Genomic DNA, 20,735 nt, shown 5'->3' with positions numbered 1-20,735 from the left:
TGAAGAATTTGATCCTGACATGCAGAAATCAGTGGATGAAAAAATATTATATACAAATATTAAATATGAAACTGATAAAAATTAATTATAGTTTTTTCCCAGTTAAAATCTAAAAAAGTTTGGTTTTTTTACAAATATTCATATTATATTAATTTCTAGTTAGTCAGCTGTTGTTTTTATTATAAAAAGTTCTAAATTATATACACATACGTTAATAAAGTTTTATAGTATATTTTAGTTTTTGATTTAGTAGATTTTAGCTAAACTTACAGACTTACAGTAGATTTTCTAAATAAAATGTGGCAACGCTGTGCAGAAATGTCATTTTATTTTGTCTTGTCAATGGCATCTGATGACATCGTTGTTTGTTTACATACGTGTTTGGATTTATTTTATTAAATTGTTTTTTTACTTTTTACTTATAGATTAGCTATATATATAACAAAGACTTTTGTTCTCTTACTATAAAGTAAAATATTCAGTTTGTGTGCAAATTTTTGAATCAATGGTGTTTAAATGCTGTGTACCAAACAGGACTGAGAAGTAAGGAATATTCTTTTGGGTTACTTTAGGCCCGTTCCAAGTGACATGAAAACCGTCCTTCCCGTCCTTCGTACTGCCCTCGTCATGCGCATTATAAAAAATGCGTTCCAAGCGAACATGAACGATGATTCGTATCGTACACTGTGTTGTTCCAAGCGATCAATGTACCGCTTCGAAATCGGAAACTGAACGGTCCTTTTGATACATGCTTTCAAGCAGAAACTATTTGTACTGACTTGCGCAGTTAGGATTGTTTTCATTTTTACTGGTCACTGCTATGAGATCAGCTGATGATTCAATAATAGAATAATCCACAATTTACGCTATTAGTACCTGTAAATCATGATTTCCGTTTAAATAATTATTAATTCTTTTTTTTGCAAATTAATCTTAATATGGATAATTTTTTTTTTTTTTTTTTTTTCATAGAAGACAACGATTTTATGTCAGATATCGATTCTGAGGAACATTTTGAAGTTGAAGTGATGTTTAATGAACATGTTAAAAATATTCATTTATAACCATCTATCAAACTACTACTGGTTCTGTGGTACTTGTACTGAAAATGGCTCAGGCGCAACTCGAACTTGAAATGGTACACAAATACGTTCCAAGAGGGTTACGTACCGGTAATCGGTTTGGGATCGAAAGAAAACCGTTCAAGGGCGATTCTGCACATTAAAACAGTCCAATCGATTTCGTGGCGGTTCAAGGGATCGTACAAATGTGTCGTCTTGGAACGAACCTTTTGCAACCATGTAATTTAAAAATTTTGTGTTAATTTCGGCGCTGCCTTAATGTCAGGATTGATGTGTTTATAAACTCGGCAATGTTACAAAAAGATACTGGAAATATTTTAATTTTATTATGAGCTTTAATTTTGGTACTTTCCTGTAAATTGTGCCGTTAATTTTTTAAATAAATATTTTAATTTTTGAATTTTGTTTTTCTACCTTTCCTATTGTATGAACTATATTTATAATTGCAGTAAAAGACTCCATAATGTAATGCAAATTACAAAAAATAATCGCTAATGTAAGAAACAATTGTCGATTATTTTTATAATTTGCATTATGTTATAGAATCTTGTTTTACTACAATAATTAGCAACAAAGCTTATTTGAACGTTTAAAATTCCCGCCATTGTCCATTTAGTTCATGACTAAACCGGAGAGAGGGCGCTGTATACATTGCAATTTTACGTATTAAAGAGTTGCCTATCTATTCTACTTACGGCCGGTTTCACAAGGTAAAGTTAACTTGTGGTTAAGAGATAACCTCAAAATTACCCCAAAATATGCGTTTCAGTTTCATAATTGTTACCCTTCTGGGTATACCCATAAGGGTAACCCACTCCAACCTCTGATTAAAAATTCTGTGAGTTAACCATACTTCGCCGTTGACCTGAAACTAAAACGCATATTTTGACGTAACTTCTGGTTATCTCTTAACCACAAGTTAACTTTACTTTGTGAAACCGGCCGTTATATATACCTTATCTATGGCTGCCGACTGACTGACAGTGATTGATTGGACGTTGGATTTTAAATGTTTCATCTGTCCGGTGCTGACATATGACAGCTGACATTACAAATGAATGAAAATTGTTCAAATTAATTTTACAAGGATAATTGAATTAATATATACATTAATTAATTTTACATACATTATATTTCTATACATTAATTTTTCAATTATCCTTGTAAAATTAATTTGAACAATTTTCATTCATTTGTAATGTGAACGGCGTTATGCATAACTTGACCAAGCGCCATTTCTTTAAAATCGAGATAACAGCGGATTCTGGTGACACATAACTAAAACTATCTTGGAAAAAATCCCTGTTATTGTCACATTAACGGTTACTAAGAAAAACAAAATTAAACCAAGCGACATTCTGTGTATTAAGGGTTTTTAGTTTTGCATAACAAGACTATATCCATAACGGCCATTCTTAGTTTTGCAATAGTAGACTAAGCGCCGACTAAGCGTCTTTGATCTGGTTATGCTAAACTAAGCGTTTGACCAGAATAACATTTTTGTACCCCATAATGTATGTACACATTACTTTTGAAGTTTCAGAAAGTGAAAATGTTGTGCTGATGTATAATTAAATTGAAAAGTACAAATAATCTATATAAAATCTCTATATATAAGACATAAAATAGTTCTAAGAATAAAAAAAACACGATTCACTTCAGACTGCTTCAAATACCCTAACGCTTTGTCTAAAAACAAAATACTGAAAATTCTACAAAATTCAATTCATATCGATTGTCAATGGTTGGGACTGCAAGTTATTCAAAAATAAATCTCATTTTACAATGTCTTAACATTGGCCAAGCCATAAAAAAAGGTATTTATGTACCGCTATTTAGTACACTAACGCTTCGAATAACAACAGCTTTTGAACAATTCAACAAAATTCAATTTATGAATTGTCAATGGTACCTATTGCAAGTTAATAGATAAATAAATATAATTTTACAACGACAACACAGTCTTGGCAATAAAAAAGGTATAGATGTAAAATTAGAAGAAAAAATGTAGAAAAAAATTTACCGCTATGTATTTAGATATTTATACGCTTTTATATAAATAGTAACTTCTTGTTTTTTTAATTTTCCCCTGTTTAAAAACTCTGTATACTCCAATTTTTATTGATATAATTTTAACTGTATTGGAATCAACGCTATTGAATGGAAAGATAAATTTAGAGCAATAAAATGCAAAAAATATATTTAATGATAATTAAATTGATTATGTTGTAGCAATACACGTTTAATATATAAATTAAAAAAATACTAGTTTATTTATTTAGTGATTGCAAGAGGCATATCGCAATATTTTGTTTTGCATTAATAGACCAAATGACATAAAAATGGTAGTTGGTCTAGTAATGTATAACAGCTAAACTTCTTAAAATATATTTAAAACATAAGTAGACCAAGCGACATTTTATTTTTTTTTCTAGAATATGGTAGGTGCGATTATATTGAAACGTTGCAACCAAAAAGAGTTATAGGTGATCATTCTTCTGTTAAAATTTTGTGGAAATATGTTAATAAATGCATTTTTTAAAAACGAAAAACTTTGAAGCCATTTATCTCAAAACTATGTTTTGGCGCTTGGTCGAGTTATGCATAACGCCGTCCATGTCAGCTGTCATATGTCAGCACCGGACAGACGAAACATTTAAAATCCAACGTCCAATCAATCACTGTCAGTCAGTCGGCAGCTCGCATCAGTTAAAAATGTTTGGGTGATACCTATACCATGACAAAAATTTTTTATGTTTGTAACGTCTCAGTGATTGTTTTTAATGTTTTACAAGTACTACTGAAAATTAAACTAATTTTCATCGTCCGGAGTTGCACAACTGACCAAATTTTCCAAATTTCTTAATGAGATGCAAATACATACAAACCGAAATAGCCGGTACTTTTTATACCTTGACGTAAGTTAAAAAAAAACTTTGTACTTAGACATCTTTTTGCTTATTAGTTTAACTTTTTATTGTAGCATTAGCTCTGAAGATGACTTTTCAGTCGAAAGCGCTTAGCTAAGGAAATAAATACATTTACACACTTTAATATACTTCTCTCACTTCCTTCGTAAATAATTATTATCTAATACTCTAACTTTGATTATTAATTATTTCTACCCTTTAAAAGCTCCTCTTTAAGGGTGAAAACCTCAAATTTACTCAAAAAGGCTTAAGGAGGATAAAATTTGGATCAGATGATTTAGGTAATAATGGTTTGATATGCTTAACCTTCCGCAACTAACATAAGTTTTCTGAACATTAAAGCTAACATCCGTCTCAAAGACCGACATAAAAAAATATTTCCATTGACACACTTTCAAGCGTAGGATTGTGTTTACTCCTTGAAGCAGTAAAATTAAACACAAATGATACCTATTTTTTAATTATTAAACCTCCTTAACATTAGCAAAGTACCAAAGAAAATAAAACAATCACATAACATCTGATTTGTCAAAAACAACCTCAATATTTCCATTGCTGTTTTCATGTACCTAGGTTCACTTTTTACTCCTGGCAATTGGGTTACTAAATTATCAGCACTTTGCACGGTCTTTCGTTAATCTAAATATTTTTTCATCGAGTAGATTATGGGCACAGTATAAAGAGGGACAGTAGAACCACTCTCCGAAAAAATGGAAGTAAAATCTTTAGTCGCGCATGGCGACCGCGCAATCTTCGCAGTCGCTTTTGTCCCACTTTCGCATTGCTAGTCGCATAGAAACGTACGGGCCTTGTTTATATAGGGACAATTGGTCAGCCCAATAGGAAATTTTCCTATTGGGTTGACCAACTATCTCCCTATATAAACAATGGTACCAGTGGCGACGAGTGACTTTTTCTGAAGTGTTACCAAAACCAGATGCAAAAAATCTTATTTAAAAAAATGAAGATATGGCTAAATGTATAATATACACTCACCGGCTCTCACCGGGATTAAGTTTGACAATCTATAACTTTATTATTTGTACTTAGATTTTAAAGATTCTTGCACGAGTTTGTAGGTACATGTATTGATGTCAATTGCTATTATTCCGGTAACAAAAAATTTTTGCTTAGATGGCATTATACAGGGGGTGAATGTAAGCGATGTTTTTTCTCCTAACTTTAAAAAATTCTGTGGAAAAATTAAAGTGCTGATTTTGTTTCATACTCCTTTAGTATTATCCTGGAGGTATCACTAAGGTCTTGTTTTTTGAATTATCTGAATATCTCTTTTCTTGTAAGAGCTGTAATTAAAAACACTGCTTTGAAGGTTAATTTAATTAAAAATAGCAAACGCACTAAAATTAACAAAACAAAACAAATTTAACAACAAAACAATCCAATAGCGGTTATGTCCACCTCTTGCAGCAACGACTGCTGGCAATCTGTTTAGCATCTAATAAAGATGTGTTTCCCTTGCCTGGGGAATAGCCCGATATTCCTCTACCAGGGCCATAACTGTACCAAATTTTCTGGAGGCCTAGGATGACGGCAAATAGCTTTTTTATTCATCCCATAAATGCTCAATATGATTGAGATCTGGGCTGCATGCGGGCCATTCTAATCTTATCAATCCAACCTCAATTGTATGAGTCAATCAGTGTTTTTATTTACAAAAAATGGTACAGCTCTTACAAGAAAAAATATATTCGGATAATTCAAAAAACAAAATGTTGGTGATGCCTCCGGGAAAATATGACAAGACTATGAAACAAAATCAGCTATTCCATTTTTCCACATAATTTTTTAAAATTAGGAGAAAATACAACGCTTCCTTTCACCTCTGTACAATGACATGCAAGCAATTTTTTTGTTACCGGAATAATACCAAACAATATGAATACATGTACCTACAAACTGGTGTAAGAATCTTGAAAATCGGAGCACAAATAATAAAGTTATAAATTGTCAAACTTAATCAAAAATTTTGGGTGGCGGAATTTTGTGCCGGTGAGTGTAGCTTCAATAATATCATTTTGTATATCACTTGAAACTCTCGAAAAAACAGATGTTTCTAGATGTTGACAAAATTTATGATCTTTTTTGGCAATTAATGTTAACAATTCCCTGTAATTGTCCAAATTGTCAGAGTCGTCGCACTCAAAATGACCACGAAACGCTAGTTCTTGTTTGGCCCAAAAACGTACAGTATCTATTTATTATAAGTGTGCTAAGGATATACCTATCTATTTTTTAACAAACTCATTATGTTTAGCAATATTTGCTTTAAAAGCTTGGTTAAGAGAACTTTTGATTTTTATTTCGCCAAACTGAATCAAATTGGGTATACATCTTACATGTAGGTAACGGATAAATTTCATGTCTCCTTTTTAAAAATCTAACACTATTTAAATCGTGAACCTGGTCCACCCATTTTTCTGTAGAAACCAGAAGACATGGCCAACAATACAGTATATTTTTCTTGCAACCATAATATAACCAAGGATTTTCACTGTACCAACTAAATTTAAAATATCGAACTACTTTTGTTGATTCCTTTTTTAAATTGTTTAAAATAGGTCTATCATTTTTAATCTCATTTTTTTTTCTTTAAAATTATACAAGGAGAACTTTTCAAGTAGTTGATCGATTAAGAAGCGACACGCATCCATGGTTAACTGCACGCACATTTTTTATAGGTACTGTCACCAATTTTAAATCTGGTAACAGCGCTACTGATACACAGCGCGCTTATGCCGTCGCTTCTTCAAAATTTTCAGTCACTAGCCGGTCCCGAGCGCCAGCGTGGGTATATAACCATTGTAACCAGAAATGAGTCTGGTAACAGAGTATAATAAAGTGCAACTGAGTCACATAAACTCGCCAATATTTTCGTGTCTAAGAGTAGTTGGCTATTTACTGAGTTAGGTACTATTACCACATAATATAATAATATATTTCTATTGGTAAAAATATTGGTAAATAGAATTATTCCTCGTCATAAAATATTTATTTGCAAGATTTTTAACTGTTACCAGTGGTTACATGGACGCTTCGCCAGTGAATGGTACGGGTTTTAACAGGGAAAACCCACATCCACCACTGGTGAATTGCCAATTCCGGTATTACTTCTTGAGATCAAAGTGCCGACATGGAAGAGGTTTTACTGTCCCTCTTTATACTGTGTCATGGGTCCAATATGGGTCCAACATGGTCTCTGAGACAAAATTTGCCGATAATTGCATAATTAGTTGACACTGAAGACTCAAACTTCAACACTAAAATCAGGCATCTAAATCAGGCAGCTACTGACGGCGGAGAAGATGCATAACGAATGATTTGGATATAATCGTAAAAACTCTAAGTGATCCGTCTCACAGACCGAATGTTAGTCACGGAAGGTTAACCTTCCGCAACTAACATAGGTTTTCTAAAGCTAACATTAGCTGAACATTAAAGCTAACATCGTGTCTCAGAGACCGACATAAAAAAATGTTTCCATTGACACACTTTCAAGCGTAGGATTGTGTTTACCCCTTGAAGGAGTAAAATTAAACATAAATGATACCTATTTTTAAATTATTAAACCTCTTTAACATTAGCAAAGTACCAAAGAAAATAAAACAATCACATAACATCTGATTTGTAAAAAACAACCTCAATATTTCCATTGCTGTTTTCTTGTACCTAGGTTCACTTTTTACTCCTGGCAATTGGGTTACTAAATTATCAGCACTTGTTTGCACGGTCTTTCGTTAATCTAAATATTTTTTCATCGAGAAGATCATGGGTCCAACATGGGTCTCTGAGACAAGATTTGCCGATAATTGCATAATTAGTTAACACTGAAGACTCAAAGTTCAACACTAAAAACAGGCACCTAAATCAGGCACTTACTGATGGCGGCAAAGATTCGTAACGAACGATTTGGATATAATCGTAAAAACTCTAAGTGGTCCGTCTCACAGATCCAATGTTAGTTACGGAAGGTTAAATTTTTGGAAACTTCGTTTTTATTTATTACACATATGATAACTTTTACGAAAAAAAGGTATTCTTTATAAAAAGCTCTGTATGTCCTAAGAACTAAGATGCAACCATCAGATATCCCATTTTGTTAATTTTATACGCGGTATGTCAAAAAATATAAATTTCACTCAGGAGTAAAGTACCTTTATTTTTCACAATATTGAAAATTGTTATTACAAAAAGTTGTTTAGAATTAAAAACTATGTTTTAATATTTATTTATTTATTTATTAACCATACAGATTAAATGTCTCATTACATGACTAAAAAAATATGTATATTTTATATATTTTATATAAATGTATACATTTACAATTCTATATTGTTAAATAGATGACTTTCTGAGTTATATAAAAATTATACAAATTATCTCATTATCATTTCCAGCATTGTAGTGGCTTGAATATTTTTTTACCCAGAGGTGTTTAAAATTTAACTTAGTATCAATTTATAAAACTTTGTCCGATACAAGGACCAATCTACATCGATTAAACTGTTTAAATTGTTTAATAACTTAAGTGCATTGGTAAGGGGAGATCTTGTTGCAACAAGATTGTGAGGTATATTGAACATTAATGAAGATCGTGTCCGACGAGGAGCAATATTGAATGGAATGAGTGAAAGTATATATGGGCATAATGCATATAAGTAATATGCAATTACATCCTTCTAATTGAAATATTGTGAAATATAAAGGTACTATACTCATGAGCGAAATGCATATTTTTTGGCACACCTCGTATAAAATAATAAAAGTTGATATATCATGGTTGTATCTTAGATTTCAGACCATGCAGAGCTTTTTATGAAGAATAACTTTTTTTCGTAAAATGAATAATAAAAGAGTTATCATATTTGCAATAAATACAAACGATGTTGCGTATTCATAAATTTGAGAAAAATTTGTAAAATATTTTTTGTTTCAATTAGAAGCATGTAATTGCCTATTTAATCTTAGTTTTTAATTCCAAGCAACTTTTCATAATAATAATTTTCGATATTCAGAGAAATAAAGGTACTTTACCCTTGAACGAAATTCATATTTTTTGCCATACCTCGTATAATATTGATAAAATTTTATATCTGATGATTGAATCTTAGGTTTTAGAGCATGCAGAACTTTTTACGAAGAATAAATTTTTTTCGTAAAATTAATAATAAACAAGTTTCCCATATGTTTCCAACTTAAGTAGACACGCTGTATAATATGCCAAAAATCATAATTTAAAAATAAAAATCGACCTGTTTCGGGATTTATTTCCAAAGTCGCCCAATTATAAGAAAATGAATTTATTCCAACCTTTGCATGCTCACTGTATATTATGTAAATATTACAACCAGAAGATACAAAAATATTTACAATAAAGTAAAAAACTTCCAAAGTAACTGGTATATTTATTAAAAAACACACTAAAAATGAAAAATCCATACGGATTACAATTCTTGAAAATGTTTTCGGTCCTATCATTCCATCACCGGTGAAAACTTGAGTACATACTTGCTTAATGACTCAAAACAGTAGAATTGTTGAATTTGCAAAAATTTAAAAATTGTTAAAGGTGGGAAAATTTAAAAGTTTTGCGACACGATGTTGATGTTAGTGGATTTAACTAAAAGGGAACATATCGGCTCTCACTCGAAACTTAACCACTTATGGGTCTGACAGTAGTCATCAGTCAACTCAGTTGGCAGACCCACCAAACGTTTCGAGTAAGGGCCGATATGTTTCACATAAAATAAACGGGCATCATTTTGCAAATCTTAGGTTAGAATAAAATTGGTTATTGTTTTAAACAAGAATAATATATACTGTATTGTAGCGAAGAATAAATATTTTCTATTGTAGCGAAGAATAAATATTTTGTTATATTTGAGATATGTAAATACAATAAATAATAATATAGTCGGTTCGCTAAACTCAGACGTAACTGGCTAGATATTTTAGTCGATAATTTTTTTGTTTTTTGCCAATTTTGCAAGAATTTGCAAAATTACTAACTATTTAGTGATTATTAACTACTTAGTAATTATTTTTTGCCAATTTTACTAAAATTGGCAAAATTACCGACTAAAATATCTAGAAAGTTGCGTCTGAGTTTAGCGAACAGACTATAATAATAATTTACCTGTTGACAGGTTTTGGTTAGCATAATTTGAGCAATGGCACAGTAATTATTAAGAAAAACTTTATGCAGCCCTCGGAATAGACTCTCATCTGAACCAGTCCATTCCTTGTGATCGTTGGCTCCCATCAAACCCAATAAACTAAACGACGTTGTGGTAGAAACTGGATCGGAATTATCATTATCTGAAAATAAAAATAGTTTTTATGTAAGGTAGTAACCATATAGTATAAAGGAATAATAATAATCAACCATAGGGTATAATAGAATGGGACCTTTTTTCAATGACACACAAAAAAGGTTAAATAACAAAGACTGCAATGGTTTGTACACTTCAGATGTAGAATAGAAAACTACAGACCGTACAATATAGATACCGTTGCACGTAATTACCTCAGAGATATAAGTTGACATTGTTGCCAATTACAAAAAATTTTTGAATTCATTTTAAATCAAATATCGCACATAATTATTGCGAAAGTGTGTATACAACAAAACAAATTAATATCCAATGTAAATAAATAAAAACAGAAATAGAAAACAAGGATTAAGTTATAATATTACGTTAACGTAAATAATAAAAATAATAAATATATAGTATTTTTACTACAAAAGCGATATTACGTAGGGCAAAATTTTTGACGTAAGAGAACTGTCAAATCATTGGAATGTGACTTTTCATTATTGCCATGTTTATTGTACAGTGAGAAGCTAGGCATCATTACTTGTTAGATAAATTTTTCTCTGTTATTGTTTATTGAACAAATAATATCCATAATTCTTTATTTTAATTATTGATGTCAACAACAATATTATCATAATGTATAATCAATAAAATAGACAATTTAACTATGTGTTCACAGGTACATTGTTATTTTTATTTATATTACTAACTTAACATAAAAAATACTAAATCTAAATATAGTTATTGAAATAAAAATACTTTTTATTCGTATATTTTATATTTAATTCGTATTAAATACTACTCAGAACATCCATCTGTCATTTTTAGCCTTAAAATATATTATTAAATGATCTCTTTTATTGATTATATACACTTAAAATTATTATTTTTTGGGATATTGAACTTAAATAATTGGTTCAGAAAATTTATATTATTGATAATAATAGGTAAATGTTTTTGGTTATTTAATTAATACAATTCTAAAATTCTCAATGCAATCGCGATTACGGTTTTCTTATTAAAATACCATGTGGACGCTTATACAAGATCGGGCAGTTCCGTGTTGATGTGGTATTTTAGCTGTGCTAGAGAAATTCAATTCTAGAGTTGATGTTATGGAATATCATTATGTATTTTCGTTAAAACGTTAAAATTAACAAACATTTTGGGATATGAATAATATATTTCCGCAATTGATGAAATGAAATCCGATTGACATCATTAATTAGAATAAAGAACTACATAGAGATGTTATTTGTACAGTAAACAAAAACAAAGAAAACTAGGTATCTGACAAGTAATGACATTAACGTGGCCATGATGAAAAGTCACATTCTAATGTTTTGACAGTGCTTTTACGTCAAAAATTGTGACCTACGTAATATCGCTTTTGTAGTAAAAATACTATAATAAAACAACTACTTACGTAAAGAATAAAAACAAATATGTAGTGTCAATACCGCAACTGTCAAATAGATGTTACCAATTTAAGCCAAAATGTCACCTTTGTTCGATCGCAGTTAGAGTGTAATCCGAACAAGTGTGCTTTATAAAAACGCTTTATATTCCACTTATACAAATTAAATGAATCAAGGTAGGGTATGTTTCTTTAAATTTACATTAATATAAATCTTCCAATATTATTTCCACGCGTATTCGCTCCGTGCATGACTGACGCGACACCTAGCGTGCAACACCTAGCGTAGTCGTCTGAAACTTTTAGCGAACACAATTTGACATTAAACATATGATACACATATGACACACATATGACATATTTGACGTTAATGTAATATTTTTATTTACTATTTTTGATAAAATTTATTATACAAACAATAAGTTTCAACGAGTGTCAAATAAACGTCAAATTAAAAAACGGATATTTGGAAATTCTCTGAAGAAAATATCAACTTTAAGGGTCTTTCTTCACTTTTTCGTTATAGTTTAGTTGTCGGTGTTAACATTAATTAAGTGTACATCGAAAGCAATTAGGCAGTGTGAATTATTATTACCAGCAGGGGCGGCTCTGGCAGGGAGGCGCTTGGGGCACTGCCCTCCCACTAGCTCATTTAATGTAGTAGATATCTCATACAATTTATATTGAATGAATTTTTCTTTATTTAAAAATCTAATAAAAATATTCAGTCGATGCGACGCGACGCTCCAAAAAGTTTAGAAATATAAATTAACAGCGTTCACCCGCACCATTGATTAAAAACTACTACACAGTGTAGTTTTTAATTATGCCCGCACCCGAGGAAGGGCTCTTTTCCGAGCGACCGGACTCACTGTTGTCAAGTTAGAAAAATATCGGGCGCTAGATAATGACTTGCCATGTGCGAAATAAGAAATATCCTCAGATGCAGGTAGTAACTGGCAACGTTACGGGATTTGGCTTGGCAGTCGGTATCGCACCAATATACTTCACCTAGGACACAGCCCGAGCGTAGTTTTCGGTCTGTGTTAAGTGTACGATTCTCAATACTGACTTCATTATTGTCGATGTCGATATCCAATAATTCGATATGGCAACAAATATTAATAGTGTATGCTTTATTAAGACAAAAATACTTTAGAGTTCGAAAATTTTTTAAATACAAAACAATAGGACCTCCTAGACCAAAATTGGACATAATTCAGGCAGGCAGGACAAAGTGGTAATAGAACTTTTAATCGTAAATTCAATGAGAAACATTATTTGTTAGCAGACTGGTTATTCGATTGTGAGGAGACAAATCGCTTCTATTGTTTTAAGTGTTTATTGTTTTAACCACAAGTGGACGAGTCTTGGAAAATCCGTGGTGTAAATGATATTAAACATCTCTCAGAGAAAATTAAAAAACATAATGTTAGCTCCAAACTCCAAACACATCCAGTATTGTGTTGAATACCAATTATTAGGGTCAATAAATATACAATCACAGTTAGATTCGGCTTTTAGAAGATCAATAAAGGAACATAACGATATAGTGACCAAAAACAGGTATGTTGTGATGGATGAGCGATGGTGGGATAACATCCACAACTATGTGATAAAGGTGCTGTCGATAAAAGAGAAGGTAGAGGTAGGAAGAAGGAGTGGTTGACAGCATAGGGGTAAAAGACGTGGTGGTCAGATGAGTGCGAGAGATGGAAGCTGATGCGTGATGGCGAGCGACTGAGAATCGGGCAAAAGAAGGACATCGGGGAGAAGTTATGCTCTAACGAGCGATTCCACCCTTATGCCCTAGTATGAGAGTGGTGGGGTTCAGCTGGTCCCTGCTACATCGAAGTTACGGAGGGCAGAGAGGTCCGACTTAGGGCCAAACTGGTCGACGTGACACTGATGAGGTTTTAGCTCAGGAACCCAGCACTGTCGGAAATGTTTACCTCCGACGTGATGTCTGTTTGCAGATTCCCCACCTAGTGATTAAAAAAAGGACTATTCACTAGAATCCTTAAATACATGGGTAAGTTTGTAACTATCAACATTTTTTCGGTGTTCATAATTTCGTATTTGCCGCTCAAAATAAAAGTGCCCCACCGATATTTTTACTCACGAGCCGCCACTGATTACCAGATTTTAACATTAGCTGGGTCTATTGGACTATTACTTTTGTGGTGTGTGTGTAGCACAAAATGGAAATAGATGACGATGGGAATATACCACCAGATCGGGGAAGGAAAGAAAGTCAGTATGAAAATATAAAAATAAATAATAAAAATCAAAACGGCAATAATAAGGTAAGCGAAATATCTATTGAACAAAATTATTAAGTTGTCATATTTCGCCGCTACGGGCGCTGGAATAGTTTCGTGTATCCCCACCATGGTCACCATGGTGACCATATAATAAAATATGTCTAGTGGCTGTAATTTCAGTGTACTCGGCTAAACGATTGATAAAAAGGAGCACACCTACGACTTCAATATTTCGTGTTGGTATCATGTGACGTCACGTGCTATGACGCGGATGACGTGCAACGGTATCTATATTGTACGGACTGTATGTGCTCACCTTTGTACTTATTACTATCGTTGCTATCTTCAGAGCTTGCTTCGTTTCCAGAATCAACACTCTGCTGTTTACAGATCTTCCTTGGAGACTGGTTGCTAACGCCGTTCGTTTTCAGTTCTGTAACCGTTTCTGCGGCTGTTTTAGTAGGTACTTTAGCTTTAACTTCTTTCTCCTTTTCTTTTTCAGACTCTTCTTCCTGCTTCGCTCTGGCAGCCATTGTTTCCTTCACTACATCCTTTAAAACAAAAATATGATCAGAATTAATGAAAGAGAGTGTATGTATAATAAAAAATATTATATTTGGGATTGTTAAAAATTTATAGTAATCTAATCTTGTAAAAACTTAATGCGACAAGTCACGTAGTTTCGATATGTAAACATTGAATGACGTTTAATAAACGTATTTAACATACTATTTTGTTATATCTTTTCTATAACAGCTCCAGAATGATTGAATCGAATTAGCTAATTTCGAGTTTAAAACATTTTTGTAGATGTCCAAGAAAGATTTAAAAGGTAAGAAAATTGTAAAGAAAATACTAAAAACAACAATATTATTGTCATATATACACAGTTATATTATATTTTCTTAGATTTAAGTCACTAAAACTGCGACTAACTTCGGGTCTATTTACTTTTTTTACGTTTCCCGTGAAATCCATGTTTTTGGCACTTTGTTCGATCTAAATAGGGTATTTAGAATTGTTTCATTAAATTTACAATTATAAAAATGTTTTGCAGTAATGCACAAACTTGAATTTTCATTTTATATTTTTACTCTATTTGGAGTACTAAGGGAACCATTCTCGCTGGAAATTTACCGCCTGAGCAGATGGGACATGAATTATAAATAGTAAAATTCCCTCATCTTCCTATAGTCTCAGAATTCGCATGGCTTGCATTTTTAGAAGCCTCGGATGGTGTTACCTGAGAAAGTTTTCCATTGTTTTTGTGTGTGAGCATTATTGGCTTCGGAGTCAATGTCCATTCGCCATCTTACCTTTTTGGAATTGTTTGTATTATTTATGCGGAAGCTCTAAAGGAGTGCTTCCTGCTTTCTACTGGTTTTTTTAGGTAGGTATCCAATCACAATCCTGCTCCAATTTGACAAAGAACTGTTTTATATACCTATATCTAATTTTCAACGATTTTTATTTCTATTTGAAATTATTTCCTTTCGTTGTAATTTTTTTTTAAATCTTTTTTTTTCAATATAAATTGGGATGTTAGACTAGGACACAATTTGACGCTCAGGGGTCGATCAGAGCATTTAGACGAGACAGGTGGACCTCGGATAGACATAGGGCTTGACACGAAGGGAAAAAACAGGTTAGAAACTTAATCTAATACATAAAATATGTTTGTATAAAATTTGATAAATATTGTAATCTTCTGCTCTTAATAGTTGAGTTAGGTTATATGGTCTGGTCATTTTGGGTATTTTGGCCATTTCTTCATTTAATACTTTAACCTCGTTTATTATTTTAGAACAGCCTAAGATCATGTGCTCCGCTGTACCTTCTTCTCCACATGAACAATTAGGAGAATCATTCAATTTTATTCTAAATTTGTACTGGGGAGTTAAAACATGGTTGAACCTTAACCTGCACAAAACAGAGAAAACCCGCTTGCTTCCCGACAGTCTTGAGAACCAAGACTGGCCAGGAGGCTTGGTAACTATGCTTTTATAAAATTTTTCCCATTGGACTGTTACTGTACATTTCTCTCCATTCTGCTAGTATTATAGGTTTTACGTGGCAGGCAATTTCACTGTAGGGACACTTATAGCTTAAAAGCTCTCCTGTTCTACTTCCTTTCTTAGCATCTTCGTCCACTTCTTCATTCTCTTTTATTCCACAATGTCCTTTAATCCAAACTAATGATACATTAATTTTTCTTGTTTGTAATTCATGAAGTTTAATAATTATATTGGTCAAAATATTAAAATTACTACTGACTTGGTGGATATTTTTTATTTTCATAATAGCACTTTTACTATCAGTACAAATTGCAAATGATTCTGCTGTAATTTTCATATTACTTATATACAGGAGAGCTAATATGGCGATTAATTCTGCAGTATATATTGTAAGCTTTTCATTTAGTTTAAACGATCTTTTATGATTATTATGTGGATCAAATATAGCGCAACCTACTTTATTGTTGTTCTTTGACGCATCCGTGAATATATATTGACATCTGGGAAGCTACTTTTCTAAATCCTCCTCAAATATGTATTGTCTAATCCTTCTGTGAAATTTTGAATAGTCTTGGAGAAAAACACAGTTAATTGGATGGATGTTATAAATATTTATGCTATATAATGGATCTATATCTGAAGAGTATATTTCTTCTATTACGTTATTTATTACATAATATGACTCAGTAATAGTTAAACTTTTTTCGACTTCCAATAACTATGGGTAAGATCCGATGTAAACAGTATATTGATTTTTTGGACTAAGTTGCTATTTTTAGAACTTAATTTAGCTATAAAATTGGAAGCTAAAATCTTTCGGCGATATTTTAGTGGAGTTTCTGCTACTTCGGCAAATAAACAATCAATTGGTGTACTTTTTAAAGCCCCTAGGCATAGCCTTAGACACTTATTTACTACGTGATCTATTTTTTCTACTTGACTTTTGGAAGCTTGGTCATAGAAGAAACAACCATAATCCAGTATTGACCTAATGTAGGATTTGTACAAAAGGATTGCTACGTTTGGATCTGATCCTTATTTTGTTGCACACACTGACCGTAAGATGTTAATTCCTTTTTCAGTTTTCTTGATTAAATAATCTATGTGGTTTTTCCATGTCATTTTTTTATCCAGATACATTCCTAGGTATTTTACAGGTATCCGTACACTATACTTTGTTGTATCCAATGTTATTTCTGTTGGAATGTGTTTTCTTTTCCTCGTAAAAATGCAGACTTCTGTTTTTTTCCTGGAAATTTTTAGGCCATTTTCATTGCACCATTTATTAAGGTTCTTATAGGCTATATTTAATTTTTTGCACCCTTCAATATACTGGCATGGGGAATATACAGGGTGTAACAAAAATACAGGTCATAAATGAAGTCACATATTCTGGGACCAAAAATAGTTCAAATTAACCTAACTTACCTTAGTACAAATATGCACATAAACAAAGTTACAGCCCTTTGAAGTTACAAAATGAAAATCGATTTTTTCGAATATATCGAAAACTATTAAAGATGTTTTATTGAAAATGGACATGTGGTATTCTTATAGCAGGAACATCTTAAAGAAAAATTATAGTGAAATTTGTGCACCCCATAAAAATTTTATGGGTGTTTTGTTCCCTTAAACCCCCCCAAACTTTTGTGTACGTTCCAATTACATTATTTTTGTGGTACCATTAGTTGCATTAAATGTTTTTAAAACTTTTTTGCCTCTTACTATTTTTTCGATAAGGCAGTTTTTATCGAGTTGCAGCTTCTTTTTTAATATGTTTACATAAAAATTGTATGGGGGTTTTGTTCCTTTAAACCCCTCAAATGTTTGTCTACGTTCCAATTAAACTATTACTGCGATACCATTAGTTAAACACAGTATTTTTAAAACTTTTTTGCCTCTTTGTATTTTTTTTATAAGGCACCTTTTATCGAGATGTGGCTTCTTTTTTAATATGGTTCAAAATATACCTAAAAATGTAAATCATAAATAAATGTTCATATTATTACCAAGTCTCCGTAATCGTACTTAACCATACTCAAATATGTGGTGGATTTGACAAATATTCAAAATATCTCGATATAAACTGATTTTTCGAAAAAGTACTGAGACGTAAAAAAGTTTTTAAAACATTGTGTTTAACTAATGGTACTACAATAATAATTAAATTGGAACGTACACAAAAGTTTGGGGGGTTTAAAGGAACAAAACCCCCATAAAATTTTTATGGGGTGTCGAAATTTCACTACAATTTTTTCTTAAGATACTACTGTCATAAGAATACCACATGTCCATTTTCAATAAAAAATCTCTAATAGTTTTCGATATATTGGAAAAAATCGATTTTCTTTTTGGAACTTCAAAGGGCTGTAAGTTTTTTTATGTGCACATTTGTACTAAGGTAAGTTAGGTTCAATCGAACTATTTTTGGTCCCAGAATATGTGATTAAATTTATGACCTGTATTTTTGTTACACCCTCTATACAAATGTCATCAGCAAATTGTAGTATAGAAACGGTCTCACTACATTTAATTTTACTTTCCAGATCTGCTGTATATATTAAGTATAGTACAGGGCTTAGTATACTTCCTTGTGGTAACCCAATATTGGTCGTTTTAGGTCCCAATGTTTCATCATTTGTATTTATTGACACTGACCTATCGGAATATAGTAATCTGTTTCAGTAGTAGTAAGTAGTAGTTTCATAGTAATCAGTCTGTTTCGGTTCCTCAAATTGATAAGACATGCGATACTTAAAATCTAATTAACGAAATCGGTGTTTTCCATTGTTTTTTATCTAGTAGGATATAGAATGGTATTTTAAATATCATTTTGTGTGCTATTAGATTAAAAACTTAAACTTTTTTGAATTGACAGCTTTATCGCAGAGAAAATGTTGGAAAATAGTACTTATTACTGTAAGTAAACATTGTTTTAAAATTATTTTCAATTATAAACATATTTTCTGTATACCTATTAATTTTCCATATTGTCAAAAATAGAGATATTCTTGAGCAAGGAGCACATTTTTTACATACTTCCTATACAACTAATAAAATTTAATATCTGATGGGATATTGTAAAGATCTTCTTACTTAGACTACTACAAATATTTCAAAAGCAAAAGTAGCCAAATCAATACAGTCCTTCTCAAGTTATAAAATAAAAAAAGTATAAAAAATAAGAGTCAGAAAAAAATGGAGGGTATCAGATAAAATTGGAGGATGTCAGAAAAAATTGAGCGAATCAGAAAAAAAATGGAGAGTGTCAGAAAAAATTGATTGGAAGGAGATACAATAAAATAGGAGGATGTCACAAAAAATTGAGTGCAGTGACTGTAGAAGGCAATAGAGAACTTGCACATTTTTTTTATTACATAATAATGTTCAGTTTTGTATAAAAATGAGATTTCCAAAATTATACGCTTCAAAAACTCATAATAACTTAAAAGTACAAATTTAAAGTCTTCTGTATTTTAAAATATACTCAGTGACATTAGAAGTGTTACACCAAGAAGGAATCATTTCTGGAACTTAATTTTTTGGCAACATGGTACATTTTCATCAAAAATGAAACGATAACATTGGCAAGACTTTTTATTGACATGTAATCAAAAAAAAATTAATGTGTTTGGCGACCCCCTAGCTGAATACACCTGTACACGTCTAGGCATTGACAAAATGAGATGATCGATATCTGGTTGTGGCACCTCGTTCCAAGCAACTTGAATTTCATGGATTAACTGTGCCAGAGTCTGTGGAGGATGGTGCAAAGTGGACAATCTCCTCCCCATCTTATCCCACACATGTTCAATTTAAATCCAGCGAACGGAGTAGCCACGGCAAAAAATTAACGCCAGCTTCTTGGAAAAAGTCCATAGTTTGACGAGCAATATGGGGACGTGCGTTGTCTTCCTGAAAAAGGGCGTTTCGACGGCCGTCTAGATAAGGCAGTAAACTGGTTTGTAAGATGTCATCAACATAACGCGCATCTGTCATACTGCCTCGAATAAACAAAAGTGGCGATCGGCTACCATAGGCATTAACCCCCAAAACCATTACTTCAACTGTCCTGTGTAGATGCCTCTCAACAGCAAACCCGATATCTCGTCGACTTATCGTCTGGCTATAAGGCGTCGTATGGCGGCGTCTTATCATCTTACGACCATCATGCATACCTAAACAAAATCGCGATTCATCGCTGAATGCTGCATTATACCATTCTGCCACCCAATGCTGCCGTTCTCTGCACCAATTCAAACGTTGAGGACAGTGGTCCGCAGTCAAAGGAAGCACTCGTGGTGGGCGGAATGCAACCAGTCCAAAGGCTCAAATGCTACGGTATAGGGTACGTCTAGTAACAGGTCTACCTTCTACTCCAAACCATTGGTCAGCTATTTGACTCATAGTAGCAAAACGGTCTCTCAGACCCAGAAGTCTAAAGCGCCTATCTTGACGCCTTGTGGTACGTCTCGGTTGACCAATTGGTCTTCTTCCTGTTCCTCTAACTTCGTTTATCCACACACGACATACTCGCATAACTGTCATTGCCGTACAATTAACACGGCGGCCAATTTCGCGATACGACAAACCCATATCTTTAAGAGCACATAGTAGCGATCAACAGGTAGCAACAAACGCGGTCCAAGATTGCGAAAGTTCTGCGAACTTTCAAAAGTGAAGCAACAGTGC

The 20,735-nt window shown here is 32.4% G+C and overlaps 1 protein-coding gene across 1 annotated transcript in view; it reads right to left on the bottom strand.

The window, feature by feature from the left end:
- The window catches only part of LOC114329981 (histone-lysine N-methyltransferase E(z)), a 106,722-nt gene that overhangs the window by 42,996 nt on the left and 42,991 nt on the right, over nt 1–20,735 (bottom strand). Inside the window, exons 5-6 of the mRNA XM_028279276.2 lie at nt 14,345–14,579; nt 10,167–10,348 (exon numbers count right to left, since the gene is read on the bottom strand). Coding sequence (XP_028135077.1) covers nt 10,167–10,348; nt 14,345–14,579 — 417 coding nt within the window. The remainder of the gene's footprint in view (nt 1–10,166; nt 10,349–14,344; nt 14,580–20,735) is intronic.

Source organism: Diabrotica virgifera, chromosome 3, assembly GCF_917563875.1.
Source record: "Diabrotica virgifera virgifera chromosome 3, PGI_DIABVI_V3a".
Lineage (NCBI taxonomy): Eukaryota > Metazoa > Arthropoda > Insecta > Coleoptera > Chrysomelidae > Diabrotica > Diabrotica virgifera.
Note: the sequence above shows the minus strand (reverse complement) of the source record. Positions and strands in the feature narration are given on the sequence as shown.